Genomic DNA, 16611 nt, shown 5'->3' on the forward strand with positions numbered 1-16611 from the left:
ATATAATTATAAATTGTTTTATATTGAGTCATTATAGGTATACCTAGTTTATGATATAAAATAGAACCGGGGCTTGAAACGAAAATATTTTTTCCTACTTAGATTTCAGTTTTGGTTAACAGTATATTTTTTTTCCGGTTTTAAAACGGTGTCAACTGTCAAGTTCCGCATTATAATTATATCATTATTATGAGCGATAAAATAGTTAAAAAACATAATATAATATAATAAGTTAATACAACACAGGCGGTAGTGCCTATAACATAAGTCAATAAAAAATTAAATATGGCAATATAATATATATAAAAATTAATTATTCATAATTATAACATATTAAAATATACATTACAAGGGAGTGCGTGACAGTTATTGGTGACTTTACATTAATGCATGTTCTTCCCTAACCGTTACCCCTCACACACCCACTGACCCATGTCGTTGAGCGTCATTAAAAAAAACAAACATAATATCTAATTTGTACGGTTCACCGTAAAAAAAATGTTCAAACACTATGTACAGATTATTTATGTGCATAAACTTTTATAAATTACGGTATGTAGATGGATTGATTGACAAGTTTTGGTGATATCTTATCACCATACTGGGGGAATAGCGGGACATGACGTGGGCCTCGACCGGAAAGGGTCTATTCGTTCCTCCGATCCACTCGACAAAGTAGAAGAGTTGCCGGCGCTTGATGACCGCGCCGGTAATTCTTCTAGGTATAAGACGGTACTCGAACCCGTTGAACGTGCCTTGGCCTTGCACTAGCTCCGAACTTCTGAGAGCACTCCTGAAAAAGAGATTAGCCGTTAGATAGGTATAAATTACGGTCACACAAGTACGCAATATGATAGCAAAGGTGATTAACTTTGGTTGATTTTTTTTTACCTTTTTAACTTAACTAGTTGGTAATATTTTTGTTGTTAACTTATTCAGTTAAAATTTTTTTTGTTGTAACTTAACATTTAATAGTTAATTATCATTGTCGTGCAATTAAGTTGATTTTCTTTTCGTGTCATGCGCAATCAACTAAACAATACTGATTCGTTGACTCTTTTTCGATTTTGGTAATTTATTTTCGAATATAATATAATATAATAATCTAATTTTTTTTATCTAATCTAGTTTTGGTAAATGTTTGTGAGTAACAAAATAGTAGATAATTTATAAAAAATTATTTTTTTTTTTACTGTATTAGGTTAATTTTATTTACTATCTTAATTTTAAACGTACATAGTTAAATTTTTTTTTGTTAACTTTTAACTTGACTGAAGGGAGTTTAAATGAATTACCTTAACTTTCCACAGTTAATTATTTTCATTAACTTTCCCATCATTGCCATTCACTTCGGCCGTGACACACACAGAGATTTTTTTATATTTTATCTTATCATTTTATGATTGTTATTATAATTAAAGATTATTTTAATGTAAATAGTACATCTGCGGGAAATAGTACTTTGTACTTTGAACATAATGTTAGTGAGTATTTCTAATAATATAATTTAATGTTTAATAAGATTATTTGCTTGACATTTCAAATATATAGTAATGTAAATATGTATAATGTAATGATGGTTCATATTATTATGATTAAAGATTATTTTAATGTAAATAGTACATTCGTCAATAATTAATTATCATTGTCGTGGAGTTAAGTTGATTTTCTCTTCGTGTCATGCGCAATTAGCTAGACAATACTGATTCGTTGACTCTTTTTTGATTTTGATAATTTATTTTCGAATATAATATATTATATTAATCTAATGTTTTACACAGTGTTCAACGTTTTGGTAAATAGTTGTGTGTAACAAAATACTAGGGCAGTTAATTACTTAAAAATATTACAACTTGAAAAAAATTAACTTTTTTTTAACTGAGTTAAGTCAGTTTTATTTTTTATCTTAACTTTAAACTTATTTAATTAAAAATTTTTATTTTATAAACTTTTAACTTGACTGATGGGAGTTTAATTGAATTCACTTAACTTTCCACAATTAATTATTTTCATTAACTTTCCCACCTTTGCCAGAGCCACAGAGTATATAAAATATAGAGAACCAGATGTGAGGTACGGGGAGCACTGTGTGCCCCTCTACTAACCTTTCTCGCTAAACTAAACGATATTCAAAAACAAATGTATACTTTTTTTATATAGATCCAATCAAAGTTAAATATTTCTTTAAGTATTCACTTCGGCTGTGACACACACAGGAATTTTTTTTATATTTTATCTTATAATTTTACGATTGTTATTATAAATAAAGATTATTTTAATGTAAATAGTACATCCGTGGGAAATACTACCGTACTTTATACTTTATGCGTCATAACGTTAGTGAGTATTTCTAATAATATAATTTAATGTTAATAAGATTATTTGCTTGACATTTCAAATATATAGTAATGTAAATATGTATAATGTAATGATGGTTCATATTATTATGATTAAAGATTATTTTAATGTAAATAGTACATTCGTCAATAATTAATTATCATTGTCGTGGAGTTAAGTTGATTTTCTTTTCGTGTCATGCGCAATTAGCTAGACAATACTGATTCATTGACTCTTTTTCGAGACACAATTTTTTTATTTTAACTGAATATAAATTAATTTTATTTACTATCCTAATTTTAAACGTATATAGTTAAAAAATTTTTTGTTAACTTTTAACTTGACTGATGGCAGTTTAATTGAATTAACTGAACTTTCCACAGTTAATTATTTTCATTAAAAAATGCTCCCCATAAAATTAACTTAATACATTCTGTACAAGAAGCTCGATTTATTAATGTTCTTAATATTTTCTTCGATACGAGAATATAATATAACTATTTGTATCCTTATATTATATTCTTATCAATATTATTATTATCAATATTCTTATATTGTATCCTTTGTATATTCTATTTAGTACTAATAATCGGTACGAAAATTTCCGTGCCAAACGGCCACTACTTGATTTTGCCACGGAAATTTTCGTCAAAAACGAGTGCATTAATATTTGGTATGTGTGTCTCATCAGTTTTGGGGAATAAATCAACTCGATAATTGTTACGAATACTCGTAACGAAATTGCGTTTTAAGTAATTTTATGGTAAATCAATTATATTTTATTGTAAATAACTTGTACTTAGTTAAGTAACTTTTTTGAAGAAATTTAATGTTTATGCTCTAATACATTTTAAGAACCAATTAGTAAAATGGTTTTATGTAAATGTATCATATAATGCCTAAGTGTGATTTACATATTGCTACGGTTCTTTTTTTTTATTTTATTTTTTATAAGCCAGCGGTCTAACCAGTCGACCTTGACCTTCATCGATATTTAGATGAACATTGGTCGATCAAATTAAAAATTAACATAGTCATATCAATATCGTCTGATCATGTATATCTAAATCTTAAGAGTACGTTATGAACGCATTTATTGTTGTCTCTTTCTCACAAGTGAATTAACAAATGTACGCACAGCAGATCGCGTTTAGCTAAGGTTAGTTTAACAATTAGATTGAATCGACTTATTATGAAACTTAACGGTAAGCACATTCACGGGGGGTTTTTTTTTATGGATTTTTTTTCCATCAAGTTCAAATCATCGTAAAAAAACCAACTCTCAAACAAACACAGCTAACGTATTTACCGTTGAGTTTCATAATAATATATGTCGATCACTCTAGTTTGTAAAAAAATGTCAAATTTTTGATATTTTTAAATTATTAATAAAGATATCGTTACTGACGAATGAAGTAAATCCTTAGGTATACACAATTACCAACTATTATATTAAAATAACCTTTATTTTTCTCTTACCAATCATTTATATTATACTGTACTTTACAAATTATTAATAGGTACGCTACTATTATTATATATATAAACAAGCTGATCCCGTTAACTTCGTTACCCGTTAAATTTACTTTAACTATAAATAACTCAAACTTTGTTCAATGCGTTATTTAATATTCGGTGTATGATATTCTAGATGTATCTTAACTTTTCTGTTGCTCGGCATAAAAATTCTGATTCGCAGCAGTATATTATCAGGTAGGCAATCTACCTGCGGTAGATCGCGGACCCCGTGCTGTTTGTACATAAGTGTATGATTTAACATTTAAGTATCAAAGTTATACCAAGTTTGTCGTTTTTACTTAACTCCACCTACAGTGGATTAATATAATCAATAATTACAAAATTCTAACCAAACCTAACCGTACAAAAATCCAATGAATAAAAAAAACCAAATTTACCCCTTTTTAAATTAGCCTATCTTCTTTCCGAAACTCTAGAACAAATGAACGTATATACATGAAATGTTCATTGGTTGTTTATATTATTTGCATTTTATAAACACGATAAAATTTAAAAAATATTTTTATTTGTTTTGAACTGTTTAGAAACATTTTCAGTTTCCAATTTTATTAGTATTTTTTTCTATGTATGACAATAAAAATTTATTTGTTGGGTAAAAAAAGATTGAAAATTGAATACAAGGCTCCTACTATATTGTTACAATGATATTTGAAAAATATTAAAAATCCTTAGTCACAGTTTTTATTTATAAGCATTTAAAGTTCAAATCTTGACAAAATACGGAAAAATCACGAAAATTAGCAAATTATTTTGAGTTGAGAATTCTTAAAAAATTTTCTTTTTAAATCTAAGATTTGAAAATGTAATACAAAAGTTTGTCTACCTTTATCAAAAAAAAAATGTCTACAAGAAAGTCAAATCAAATTTTTATGAGAGTTTGAAATTCATATTTTTACAACATTTGATATTCAGTCGATTTCTCATGTAGCGATTTTCTTATTTTGTTGTAATTAAAAAACGTATGACTGTAGATACTTGAAAATTTCACTGAATGTTTATACACGATAAAATATTGAAAATAATTTTACTCTTTTTGAGCTGTTTACGGACTTTGTCAGTTTAAATTTTTTTTGGTTCTTATTTCTATAAATATCAAAAAAATTTTATATGTTGGATAAAAAATCGTGAACATTTAATGCAAGGCTTCTGATATATTGGTACAATAGCAGTTGAAAAATATTAAAAATACATATGCACAATTTTTTTTTATAAGCATTTAAATTTAAATTTTGGCGTTTATCAAATTTTAATTTTCATAACTATTTTGTAGTTAAAAATTTATAAAATGTTCAACTTTTGTAGCTAAGGATTGATATAGGCACACTTTTTTTTATAAGCATTTAAAGTTTCAAATTTCAAATTTAATAATTATTTTGTAGTGAAAAATGTAGAAATGTTCAACTTTTATAGGTAAGGACTGAAAATTTAAAACAAGGTTCCACGTAAATAGGTAAATATATAAATTACCTTATTCACAATAATATCATCAAATATGCTTGTTAATATCATAGGCTAACTGACCGTTTTCGCTCAGAATCGTTTTTCTTATACAATGATATTATATCATTGAATTCAAATTTAACACCTTCCATTACAGTGACCCACTTGTAACCTACTGTACAGCAGAGCGACATCCACTTACCCACCTTTTTTTTCTTGTCTTCGAGATTTACGTCTCAATACAAGGATAAACGTTGCAGTGTAGCATTAAAATATTAATTATTTAAATAACTTCAAAACTACATAATAAATATTCATTATGATTCGCTTTAACTATTAAACTAACTGAGCTAAACGTTAGCTGTTGAGCGGAAATTTTCTACATGTGACGCCGATCACGTAAAAGAAGGAGACAACAAACTCGCGTGTAGCGTTCTCTCAAACACACATTTAACCTTTATACCTTTATATACAAAGTAAAGTGTTTATTATAGCGAAGAAAAACGTACAATTTTCGTATGGAGAACCAATAAAACAACAATGTCATTCTACAGTTAATCATTAGGCTGTACGCGCAATAATAATGTATAATTAATTATATAACCAAATAAATAGTAGCCGAATACTTAAGACACGTCGTTATTAATGTAGGTGGCTCACTTGTTTGTAAACAAACACTGGTTGGTGACCCCCTGTTATAAACCATAATAATATTACGGTACCGCTCACGCGTGTACACAATCGAGGTACCTACTGCTGTAGTACAAGGTCACCCAGATTTTAAATACTTTTTAATAGTCGTCTACTCATCGCGCTCACATATTCCTACACGCTCACTGTTATTATATAATTTAATTACGAGAATACTACGCCCAAAAATGTTGTCACAATTACTCTTATTTTAGTACAATATTAACACATTTCTGTACAGCCGAGCCAATTTTGTAATTTCATATACGTATATTATTTTATACCTAAAGCGAATGAGTAGCTATAGCCTACGGAGTACGAGTGAAAAATATAACAGTATAATAATGCTCGTAACTTGCCGATCAATAATTATTATAACTTACAGCATCGTAGAAAACAAGTAAACAGAAAAGAAATTTCCAGAGGGGGGTGGTCAATATTTTTTTTTTCTATAAATCTGGTCATCTGGACGACACTTCTTGTTTTTAAGTTCAAAATATTAAAACTATTAATAATAATTACTCTCGTTATTATACTGTTATAACTTATAACTAGATTACTATAAATTAAAACTTTTCTTGAGACCCAATGAGTAACGAAATTAAAAATCCAAGTCCAACGCGTTGCATAAAACTACTCTCTTTTTAGCGAAAAAAAGTTAATAAAATCATACCACTTTACGATGCGTGAGAGTTGTACCTGTAAAGCATGTTTTGAGCGGAAAATCCCGCTTTTTATTTTTTGGTCGGCAGTGCTGTTGACACCTGGTACGTTTGCGTAGATAGCCCGCATACAATCACACACACTTTTTAACTTATCACTGACGCAAACGCCACGGACGGCGGCGACGAAATTGTTCTTTATTTTTAATTTTATTTTACATACAAGGCCTCGACTACAAAGGTCATTGGCCGTGGTGTGTGTATTACATGAAACTAATATAAAAGTTTATGTATTTTGGCAATAAGGTAAATACATAAAAAGTATAGTGGAAGACTTAAAAACTAGATAAGATGTACATTTTTTTTTTTATTAAATAGTTTTATACAAAATGAGTATCCTTGATAACATTTAGTGTGTCGTAGATATTTAGAGTTTCGTTACCGAGGCATTCAGAAAGGCAATTTAAGATGTTGTGCTTACGAAATTGTTTGTTGCCTAACTATGGCCATAAAGACACACGAGCAGGCCCCTTTCCTACGATATACATATGTAAGTGGCCTGCGAACAATATTTCCTAAACAATTTTTTTTGATTTTCGGGGGGGGGGGGGGCTTCCCCGAAGTTGCGACCTAGGAAATATATCGATTGCATCCGATGTCTAATCGTAATAGTTGTGTGTATATATATATATAGTTACCTGAGCGGGTGGCCCGAGTCTTCGTACCCGAAGGACAGTTCTCTGGCGTACGGGTGATAACGGTCTTCCAGTCGTCGTGGTCTTCGGTTCATGTTTACGATGGGTGCCACCTCACCATCGATCTGAACGAAAGGTATGGCCAACGGCGGCGGCGGCTGTGGCGTCGGATATCGCTTGTCCACTAATATCTCTTCGGGTTCCGACGTGTCACCCACGCTGTCGTATCCGTCGTCGTCGGACCGGACCGTCCAGTTGTCGGCCGGGATTTCGTCGACATCCGAGTCGAAGGAGTTGTCGGACAAGGTGGAGTGGGATGAGGAGTCGTCGTAGTCTACCAGTAACCTGAGATTGTCCATGACGTCGGTACAGATAGGCAAGCGTTGTGGGCACTGCGGGTCGGTCTTGGACAACTATAGAATATTGTGTATTCGGCGTCGAATGATAATCGATCGGCTGCAGCTGTGCAACGGCGGCGGAGAGCTCTGCAGGTCGACTGATGGTGAAATGACGGCTGTGTGCGGCACGTGTACGGACGACTCGGTCGAAAAGGTCGTACCAATCTCATACGTAGCGCTCCCGGTGGCTGACGTCTGAATTTCTAGTTTATTTCTACGCGACTACGGCTGCGATCATAATATTATTGTTATTACGTGTTTTTTCAACCAGTGTGTATACGTCGCATTATCGCACAGCTAGCGCTCCCGGGCCCCGGCGACCGACCTCTGCACCACCAAAAACAAGTCCGAAACGATATAAATTTGTTTTTCGATCTGTATCGAGTGGTCGAGTTCTGCGCGTGGCCCACCTCCCCCCACCCACCCACCGACAACACAACCTCAGCTGTACGCGCACCTGTAGAGCCAACCGGTATGCGCTTTCATTATAATAGTGTAATTTATTATATTTTAAATTTCTGTTCACGTGTACCTACCCACAAAACGGTAAAACATTATAGCGACGGACGGTAAGAACTTGACGCGTACAAATTATGTTAGAAAATCCCGTAAATGTACGAATTCTGTCGGGATTTGTATTAATTATTATAATAATATTATGGTCAAACTTACTAAAAAAAAAAAAAAAAAACGCCATCAAAATTGAAATAAAACGGAGATTATTTCGATGTCTCCGTCTTACAAGTGCGTAACATATTATAGCAAATGTACGCTCATCAGATCACGTTTGCATTCGTTCGTTTAAAAATTAGAGTGAATCGACCTATATGAAACTTGATGGTAAGAACATTATCCGTGTTTGTGCGGTTTGAGATTTTTACGATAATTCATTTTTTGAGTGAGTTATGAGCATTTTTAATGTACGTTATACTAAATACGCATAACTTGCTAAGAAATTGATCCATCATAAAAAACCCACTTACAAACACAGTCTGACGGAGATAATGTTCTTACCAACAAGTATGATAAACGATCGATTCACTCTAATTTTTATACTAACGGAGCTAAAAGTGATCTGCTGAGCGTAAGTTTGTGGTGTTACGCACTATTGTAAGACGGCACGAACAATGATGGCTGTGTATAGCGTACTCTTAATTAAGGACTTGTACGCGCCCAATTTCTAACCTTATCAAAACCTTTTTTTGGAGTAATGTAGGTGTAGGATAAATATTTTTTTTCATTTTTATAATCTACCAACCCATCTTACATATTCCTATATACGGCTATTATACGACATTACGACAATACATTAAAATACAGTGTCTACACTTATATAGTCGTATAGGCTACTCTGGCTACCTTAATAATACGTAAGTTATTACAGTATTAAAAACATTAAAAATGAGGGCTCACTCGATTTTATGAACGGTAAAAAAATTTACATGGTAAAATACACCTTGGTAAAACTTACGCTTACACTTAAAGTTTAATCTTAAAACTTACTGAGCTCACATCTCAGTCTGTACACCCATTATTAGCCGTCGTCCTTACTTTAAAAACTACAACGATGTCGTTACAATAAAAAACGTAGTATTGCAATTTTTTTCATTATATTATCGTGTTAATGTATAATATCTATTAAATTCATAAACATTAAAGAAATTAAGGGCAATTAAAAAAATAAGATAAATTCTGCTGTATTTAACATTTTTTGTAGGTTAAAATGTGATTTTTTTCCTAAACGTATCTACCTAATATTTCCATCATAAAATTCAGTCAAAACTTGTTATTGCTATTTTGGTCCAAAACGTGCTATTGTTTCTGTTGTAGCCTGTAGGTATAGGACAATCAAATTTTAAATTAAAATCGTATTATTCCATTACAACATTAATAATAATTTAAAATAAAATATATTATTATCAAATCAGTGAAAATCAATCATAGGTAAAGGTGTATATTATAAAAGTATAAAAATACAATTATTTGTACACCAATCAGTAGTTGTTTAAAGTCTGTGTTAAGATATTTCGTTATTTTCAAAAAAAAAAAACATTATACAGTCATATTATAGTACATAGGTATTATTAAAAAAATTGTTAATTATTCAAAAGTTCACACTTACGTAATACATTATTATCTATTTAGAACTTAGAATATACCCTACCTAATAACTACTGAGTGTTGTAAAAAGTTAAATTGATGCTACAACTATATCTTTAGCAACATATGTTATGTTAAAATAAATTAAATTATTTTTCTGAGCAATCACTATATAGCTTTTGGAAAAATCCAGCCCGTGTACATAATATATCTGTTCCACTCAGCACACTTCAGAAAAAAATTCTAGCACCCTGCCTACGCATACTTTTAGTATAATAGGTACTATCATCATCGTCGTACTTTAAAATATTGATAACTGACAAAAATAATATTATACAATGCAATAGGTATAATATATAATTAGGGCTGTGATTTAAACGCACTTTGCATTGTTTTCCAAAGCTATTGATCGATTTATAATATACTTTTCATACGTTTCATGTTATCACTCACCACTGGCCCAGAGTCGGACTGGCCCGGACCGCTAATCCACAATACTGCGGACGGGGCCCCTGATTTTGTATTAAGACCCCTTAAGGGTCCTAACCTTAAGGGGATTCGATACCGTGATTTTTTGTTTTTGTCTAACATATGCGCGACATAGTATTTTAGACGTGATTTTTGCCAAACATTCCAAATGATCTATTGAAGCGATAAGAATACTGAAAACAGATTTGAATTTGTCGTCAAGTCTACTAGAAATCGACTTTCCCACATGTTTGATATTACTCCCCAAATTCCTATAAATGTCATATTGAAAAAGAATATTTAAAAATTGTCGTATTTTATTTTTTGGAGAAGTTAAAATCAAAAATGTGGAAAAGTCGATTTCAAGTAGACTTGCCGACAAATTTAAATCTATTTTTAGAATTCTTATCGCTTCATTAGATGAATTGGAGTGTTTGGCAAAGAACCAGTCTAAAATCCTATGTCGCGTGTGTGTTAGACAAAAACAGATAATCACGGTATCGAATCCCCTTACTATTATTATTATTCGTTTAGAGTAAAGAGAAATACGAAATAAACATTTTTCTTTTTTTTTCAAATCAGTTAAAGTATTTTTTTTTTACAACCATAAGAAGTTATCAATAATTATTAAAATAATGACATTATCATGACCATTCCATGGATTTAATAGCTGTATATTATATACAAATATGTATCATTGATTATACATAGTGTAAAAATGTTGTGACTATTTAAATAACATTATATTATAATCATACGGGCGTATAATGCGTATGACTTGGTATTCGTATTATCACTGATTTTAACTGAATTATTATATTTTAGAGAAGTATGTACATTGGTACTCGTGCACGATTTGACACGATTTGAATCGGTGTTTTTCTTTAAAATATTTGATGTCACAGGTGGTGTAGCCAGTGTACGGGCTACGTCCCAGTGACGTAGTTTGGGGGGGTCACATGTCTGGATAGGAGGGAATTTTCCTGTCTGATAATAAAAACAGTCAGACGTGTCTCTTGTCATGAATTTATGTAGGACCTGCAGAAAATGTCTTAGCATTTGAGAATATGCTCAGTATAAATTCTATATTGAAAATAGAGTAAAACCAGTTAATATATCGAATTGTTGAATTTAAGTAGGGTACGTATTTAGTTATTTGTGCATATTTAGCCGTATAATAAATAAGCAAGATGACAATTGTATTGAAAAAAAAATTTCTATGTAGGTACATGAAAATTGGATCGCGAGTGAAGCGATATTTTTTTTCTGGGCTACCTAATCAAAACATTAGCCATTTGCCTGTTGGGGGCCCTTTTACCAAATCAAAAAACCTTTTCGAGCCAGTCCGACACGATGTATTTTTAAATCATAATAAGCAGTTATTATTTTAGGTTTTTTTTTTTTACATATTTTGACAATTTTAAATTTTAAGGTCATTATTATTATTTTCAAGCATTTAACGGTATTAAGGTAATTTAACAACACAAAATCCGGTTTTTTAAAAATGTTGTAATGTGCTCTCAAGGATTTTACGTGATAGAATATTATTAATGATATTTTTCGAAGGGGACTTTCGTCGTGAAAATCCAGATTACGAACGAGTGACGACGTAAAATGAGAATAATTATTTTTGCTCGATTGAAATATATTCCTCTTAGAAGATTAGAAATTGAAAAGTCCAGCTAAACTATATATTCAATTTAATTAAAAAATATATTTCGGTTCAAAACTTGTTTACAATTAAACTTGTAGGTAATTGCATTATTTTAAGTTTTTAGGGCATAAAAGAGTGTTTTAGATTTTCTTTAAATGAAAAAAGGGAAAAAAAAATATAACTTTTGCTTAAGATATTGTTTTCATGATTTTTTGAATTTTGAATTTCCATATCTTTTTTCAGTGTTGTTACCTATGTATTTAAAATACATATATACACATTTTGTATTTAAAAAAAAAATTTTGAGCATCTAATTAGAAATTTAAAAAAATATACGACACCTATATGTAGTAGGTACATATTAAATTATAATATATATAATACAACATGATAAAATATTTTCGTTGGATGTTCACGATATAAGATAATAGACTTTATCTGTTGGACGGAGTTGGTGATCATAGCTGGTAGGCGTAACAATAGCGACTATTCTCTCTACTTGTCATTCTTTGTTCAGATATACTATAATATCATTATGTTCTCAACACACCAAAAAATGACAAAATATGCAAAAATATGCATTTAAAAACTATCTATATTTAGTAAAGAATCATCGTAAGACACAGAAATATACACACTCAAAAATGGCAAAATATGCAAAATGAAACTTTCTATTCTGGACCTATATTGACTAGAATTTCAAACTATTGTCGCTTATCTAGCTACTCTTTAAAATGTTCAAAATAAAAAAAACAACACGCAAATGAATATTATAAATTCGGGCCCAATAGTTATGTTCTAATAATATAATTTATATAAAATGTTAATAGATTCAAAATAATATAAAATAAGTGGTGATTTTTGTCCACACGATAATACAATAAATGTGTATAAAAAAATATTTGTCGATTCTTACCCACAATAGATAATAAAATATATATAAAAACTAACACAGTAATATAAAAAAACGTCTGATTTAGCATTGGCAGTAGATGAGTCGAACTAATTATATTTCGAATAGGTCGATTACGCTTCGTAGGTAGGTAATCTATAGTTTTATAATATTATATAATATAATATTATTGTTATTATGAGTAAAATTTATCGGTAACTAGGTCATCCGCCAAACGTTCCTTATCAAATTAAAGATAGTAAAAAAATATTTGAGGAATTCTACTAGCATCAAAATTGACTATCTAATATTACAATACCTACTTGAAAAATCGGAAAACAATGAACACAGGAATTATATAGCAAAAAAATTATACTAGTTTTTGCTAACATTAAAGCTAGGAAAAATAACTTTCTTAAATGATACGACTTAATTTTTTTGTAATGAATATAATGATTTTATTGAACAACTTTAGTTCTATATAATTCAGGGATGGGAAACGTTTTGAATATTTAGATTCTGAGCAGAGCGAGGAAAGTTTTACAATGGTGCTTGTTTTTTTATTCTGTATATACAAAATTTCTACTAGAAAGAATGCTTCGATTTTCACACATAGTATCTTATCTTTTAGAAAATTCGATCAAGATGATTCTTTAAAATTGTCGTTTTTTGATTTTCTCAATAGTTATTTGTTGCTACGGGAAAGACCACCGACAAATTACGAAAAATCACTAAAGACGGGATTTTAAATTAGAATGCTTTGTTAACACCATAGAAGCGAATAAAAAATAACAAAATTATAATATTAATTCAACTTACAGGCTATAATAAATAATAACAATATAAAATATACAGACTGACAAACCCTTCCGAATTTTATATTCTTATAATTTATAAGATATAATAGTATCACGGAACATCGTATAAGTGAATATTATTTATTTTTAATTTTTAAATCTAAATTAAAATAGCTAATTATAAGTTATATAAAAATTAGAAAATACAAAATTTCAAATTAAAATGACTATAAATATTAAAAGTGAATTTGTAAAGTGAAACACTACCTATTTCTAGAGTAAATATTAAGCAATTATGAAATCAGAAGTTTAACATACAGTTGTATAAAAATATAAAATACGTCTAAACGTGAACACAAATAGTAGGTACAAAATAAAGGTAAATACTGATAAAAATAAAATAAAACAAGCAGTTTTTTATTTAATAATTAATAATAATAATTTAATATTTGTTATCAACAATTATTAGTTATCTGTTTTTCGATAACAGAAATATAAAGTTTTTTTTTTTATCGTGGTATACTACTGTAATTTATTACTTTCTTGATTTTTAATCTGGTAAGTATGGTAATCGAAATGAAAAAAGTCTGATTTTTGAAAACTTCATAGATAGGAAAATAATAAAATGTAACTCAGTAATAGTGATTAGGTGGGAGATTTAACTAGCTTGAATATAAAATATTAATTAGAGAGATTCGATATCACACCCAAGTGGTAAAACCACTTGAATCCATAAAAACGTCGGCGTGAACAGTCCCAAAATTTCTATTTTTAACTTTTCTTCTAAACTATGATAACTAGAAAGTTTGCTGATAACTCATTAAAAAGGGATTATCAAGTAAATACTAATGAAGAACTAACATTTTTTAAAAAAAAATTATTTAATTTTTCACAGATAAAAAAATTGTTATTTTTCACTAGATTTTTATTTAGCGAGGTAGATTTCCGAAACTGAAGAACGGATTTTGTTGTTTGGGATCATGTTAGATTCACGTTGACTAGAAGTGGAAGTGCTCTGAAGATTTCCTGAAATTTACCTCCAATCGTTAGTTCACTACAACGGTGTAAAGCTGAAAAACATCAAAAAACGCCCATTCAAATTTGATTTAATTTTTTTAATGTTCTGTAGTGAATTTAACTATTAAATATAAAGTTCTGAAAATCTTCACAGCACTTCCCCTGACCAATGTGGTTTTCACAAGCAATGAAATCCACTCTCCGGTTTCGGAGATTCATCTCACTAAATGAAAATAAAAATGATATTTTTTGGGGCTGTTCACACCGATATTTTTATGTATTCAAATTGTTATACCGATGGGTGTGATATTAGTTAATAAATTTCTAAAAATTAAAAATCAAGGTTATTTACATGCCGATCCCTGACTCAGTAAGCGTTTTTTTTTTTTCAAAACTTTTTGTTATTGTTTTACAGTTGTTTATTTGTGTTGTTTTTTTAAAATGTTTTAATTTTCTGATATAATTTATTTATCATTATTATATAATATATTTTACGTAAAAATCTATATGGAATGATTGCATAATATGTAATAGAATACGATAAATAAATAAAAAAACAATTATTACTATCGTCATAACTATTTTTTTTGACGATGCGATGTTTCTTCCACACACGTGGACTTTACGTTCTGAAATTGATTACACACAAACAAAAAAATTAATTTTATCGAATTTTTTCATTTCAAACAAAAACGTTTATATGTGATAATATTATATCACATTTAAATATTCATCATTTTCAAGTGGTATATTGAAAGTACAATCAAATATCCACATTAAGATTAGAATTTTTGGACAGAAATATATTCTAAAAAAAATAAAGAAATACGACAAAGGAGAAAAAAACAGATTTGATATTGAACAATCTCTACCTCATTATTTAAAAAAAAATGGTTTTTTTTGGCATATTATGAATACTAATAACTTGAATTATTATAAAATATAAGTTATATGTACTTAATTAAGTAATTTACTGTGTACCTATATATAATAATAGTAATTATAATTGCTATAATTGTATAAAATATATTTTTTTTTCGTTTAATGATCCGTTGCTTTGTTGAATGAACAATTATCATAATAGAAATGTGACTGAAATACTTATATACTAAATTGAAATTGAAATTTTTTAAGTTATTCTTAATTACTAATTATTATAAATGACAAATAATTAGTGATGATAAGCGAATACAAAACCGAAGAGATCCAGTTGTTCGTCAAATCAGTATTACACGCACACGTTATTAGTAGATTAATAGTAAGTTGAATATTGTTAATAATATAATATAATTTTAAAAAAAAAATGCAAAATATGAACACATTTGCTAAAAATTGCTTAAACATGTACTTTTCTTAAATTTAAAAATAAGCAAATTCGAACAAATTATAATAATGAATAAGTAAATTTGTATTCAATTTCGGAATTCCATAAAACAAATCTATATCTTACCTAGAATAATCTACGACCACTACGAAAAAAAAAACGTACAAATACAAGAAGTCTGGAACCCTACAGTCGTATATTGTGACGTTGTAACATTGTGGGAACGTTTAATGTAGTTAAAGTTAGTTAAGTAAGGGGCCTCGTAATTATTGCTTGTTCTTTTTGTCAACAATTACTGTTTCTAATTATTGCAATAATACGTGTCAACAATTATCACGATTTTCATTCTGAAAAAATATTCGGACTCGATCGAGCCACGATTTAGATCATGATAGAATATTTTAAGCTCGTCAGTGTTAATTCTGGAAATTAATCATCCTCCTCACGACTACCACCCAGTTATGCATAAACTTGGTCTTGTCTCTTATTAGCCGATCTAAGGGTTGAGGCTAACCTACTCTTTTTACACAAATTAATTGATGGATGTATTATATGCTCCTATACCATACTCTCTCAAGTTAATTTTAAAGTTCCGCCC

General features: G+C 29.4%; 1 protein-coding gene across 1 annotated transcript; it reads right to left on the reverse strand.

The window, feature by feature from the left end:
- Nucleotides 1–540: 540 nt before the first annotated feature.
- Nucleotides 541–7838, reverse strand: LOC132946849 (uncharacterized). Its single transcript, XM_061016951.1, has 2 exons — nt 7367–7838; nt 541–793 (listed from the first exon to the last, which is right to left on the reverse strand). Exons 1-2 carry the CDS (start codon nt 7720–7722, stop codon nt 541–543), a joined length of 609 nt encoding a protein of 202 aa, XP_060872934.1. The 5' UTR covers nt 7723–7838.
- Nucleotides 7839–16611: the final 8773 nt, after the last annotated feature.

Source organism: Metopolophium dirhodum, chromosome 1 (genome assembly GCF_019925205.1).
Source record: "Metopolophium dirhodum isolate CAU chromosome 1, ASM1992520v1, whole genome shotgun sequence".
NCBI lineage: Eukaryota > Metazoa > Arthropoda > Insecta > Hemiptera > Aphididae > Metopolophium > Metopolophium dirhodum.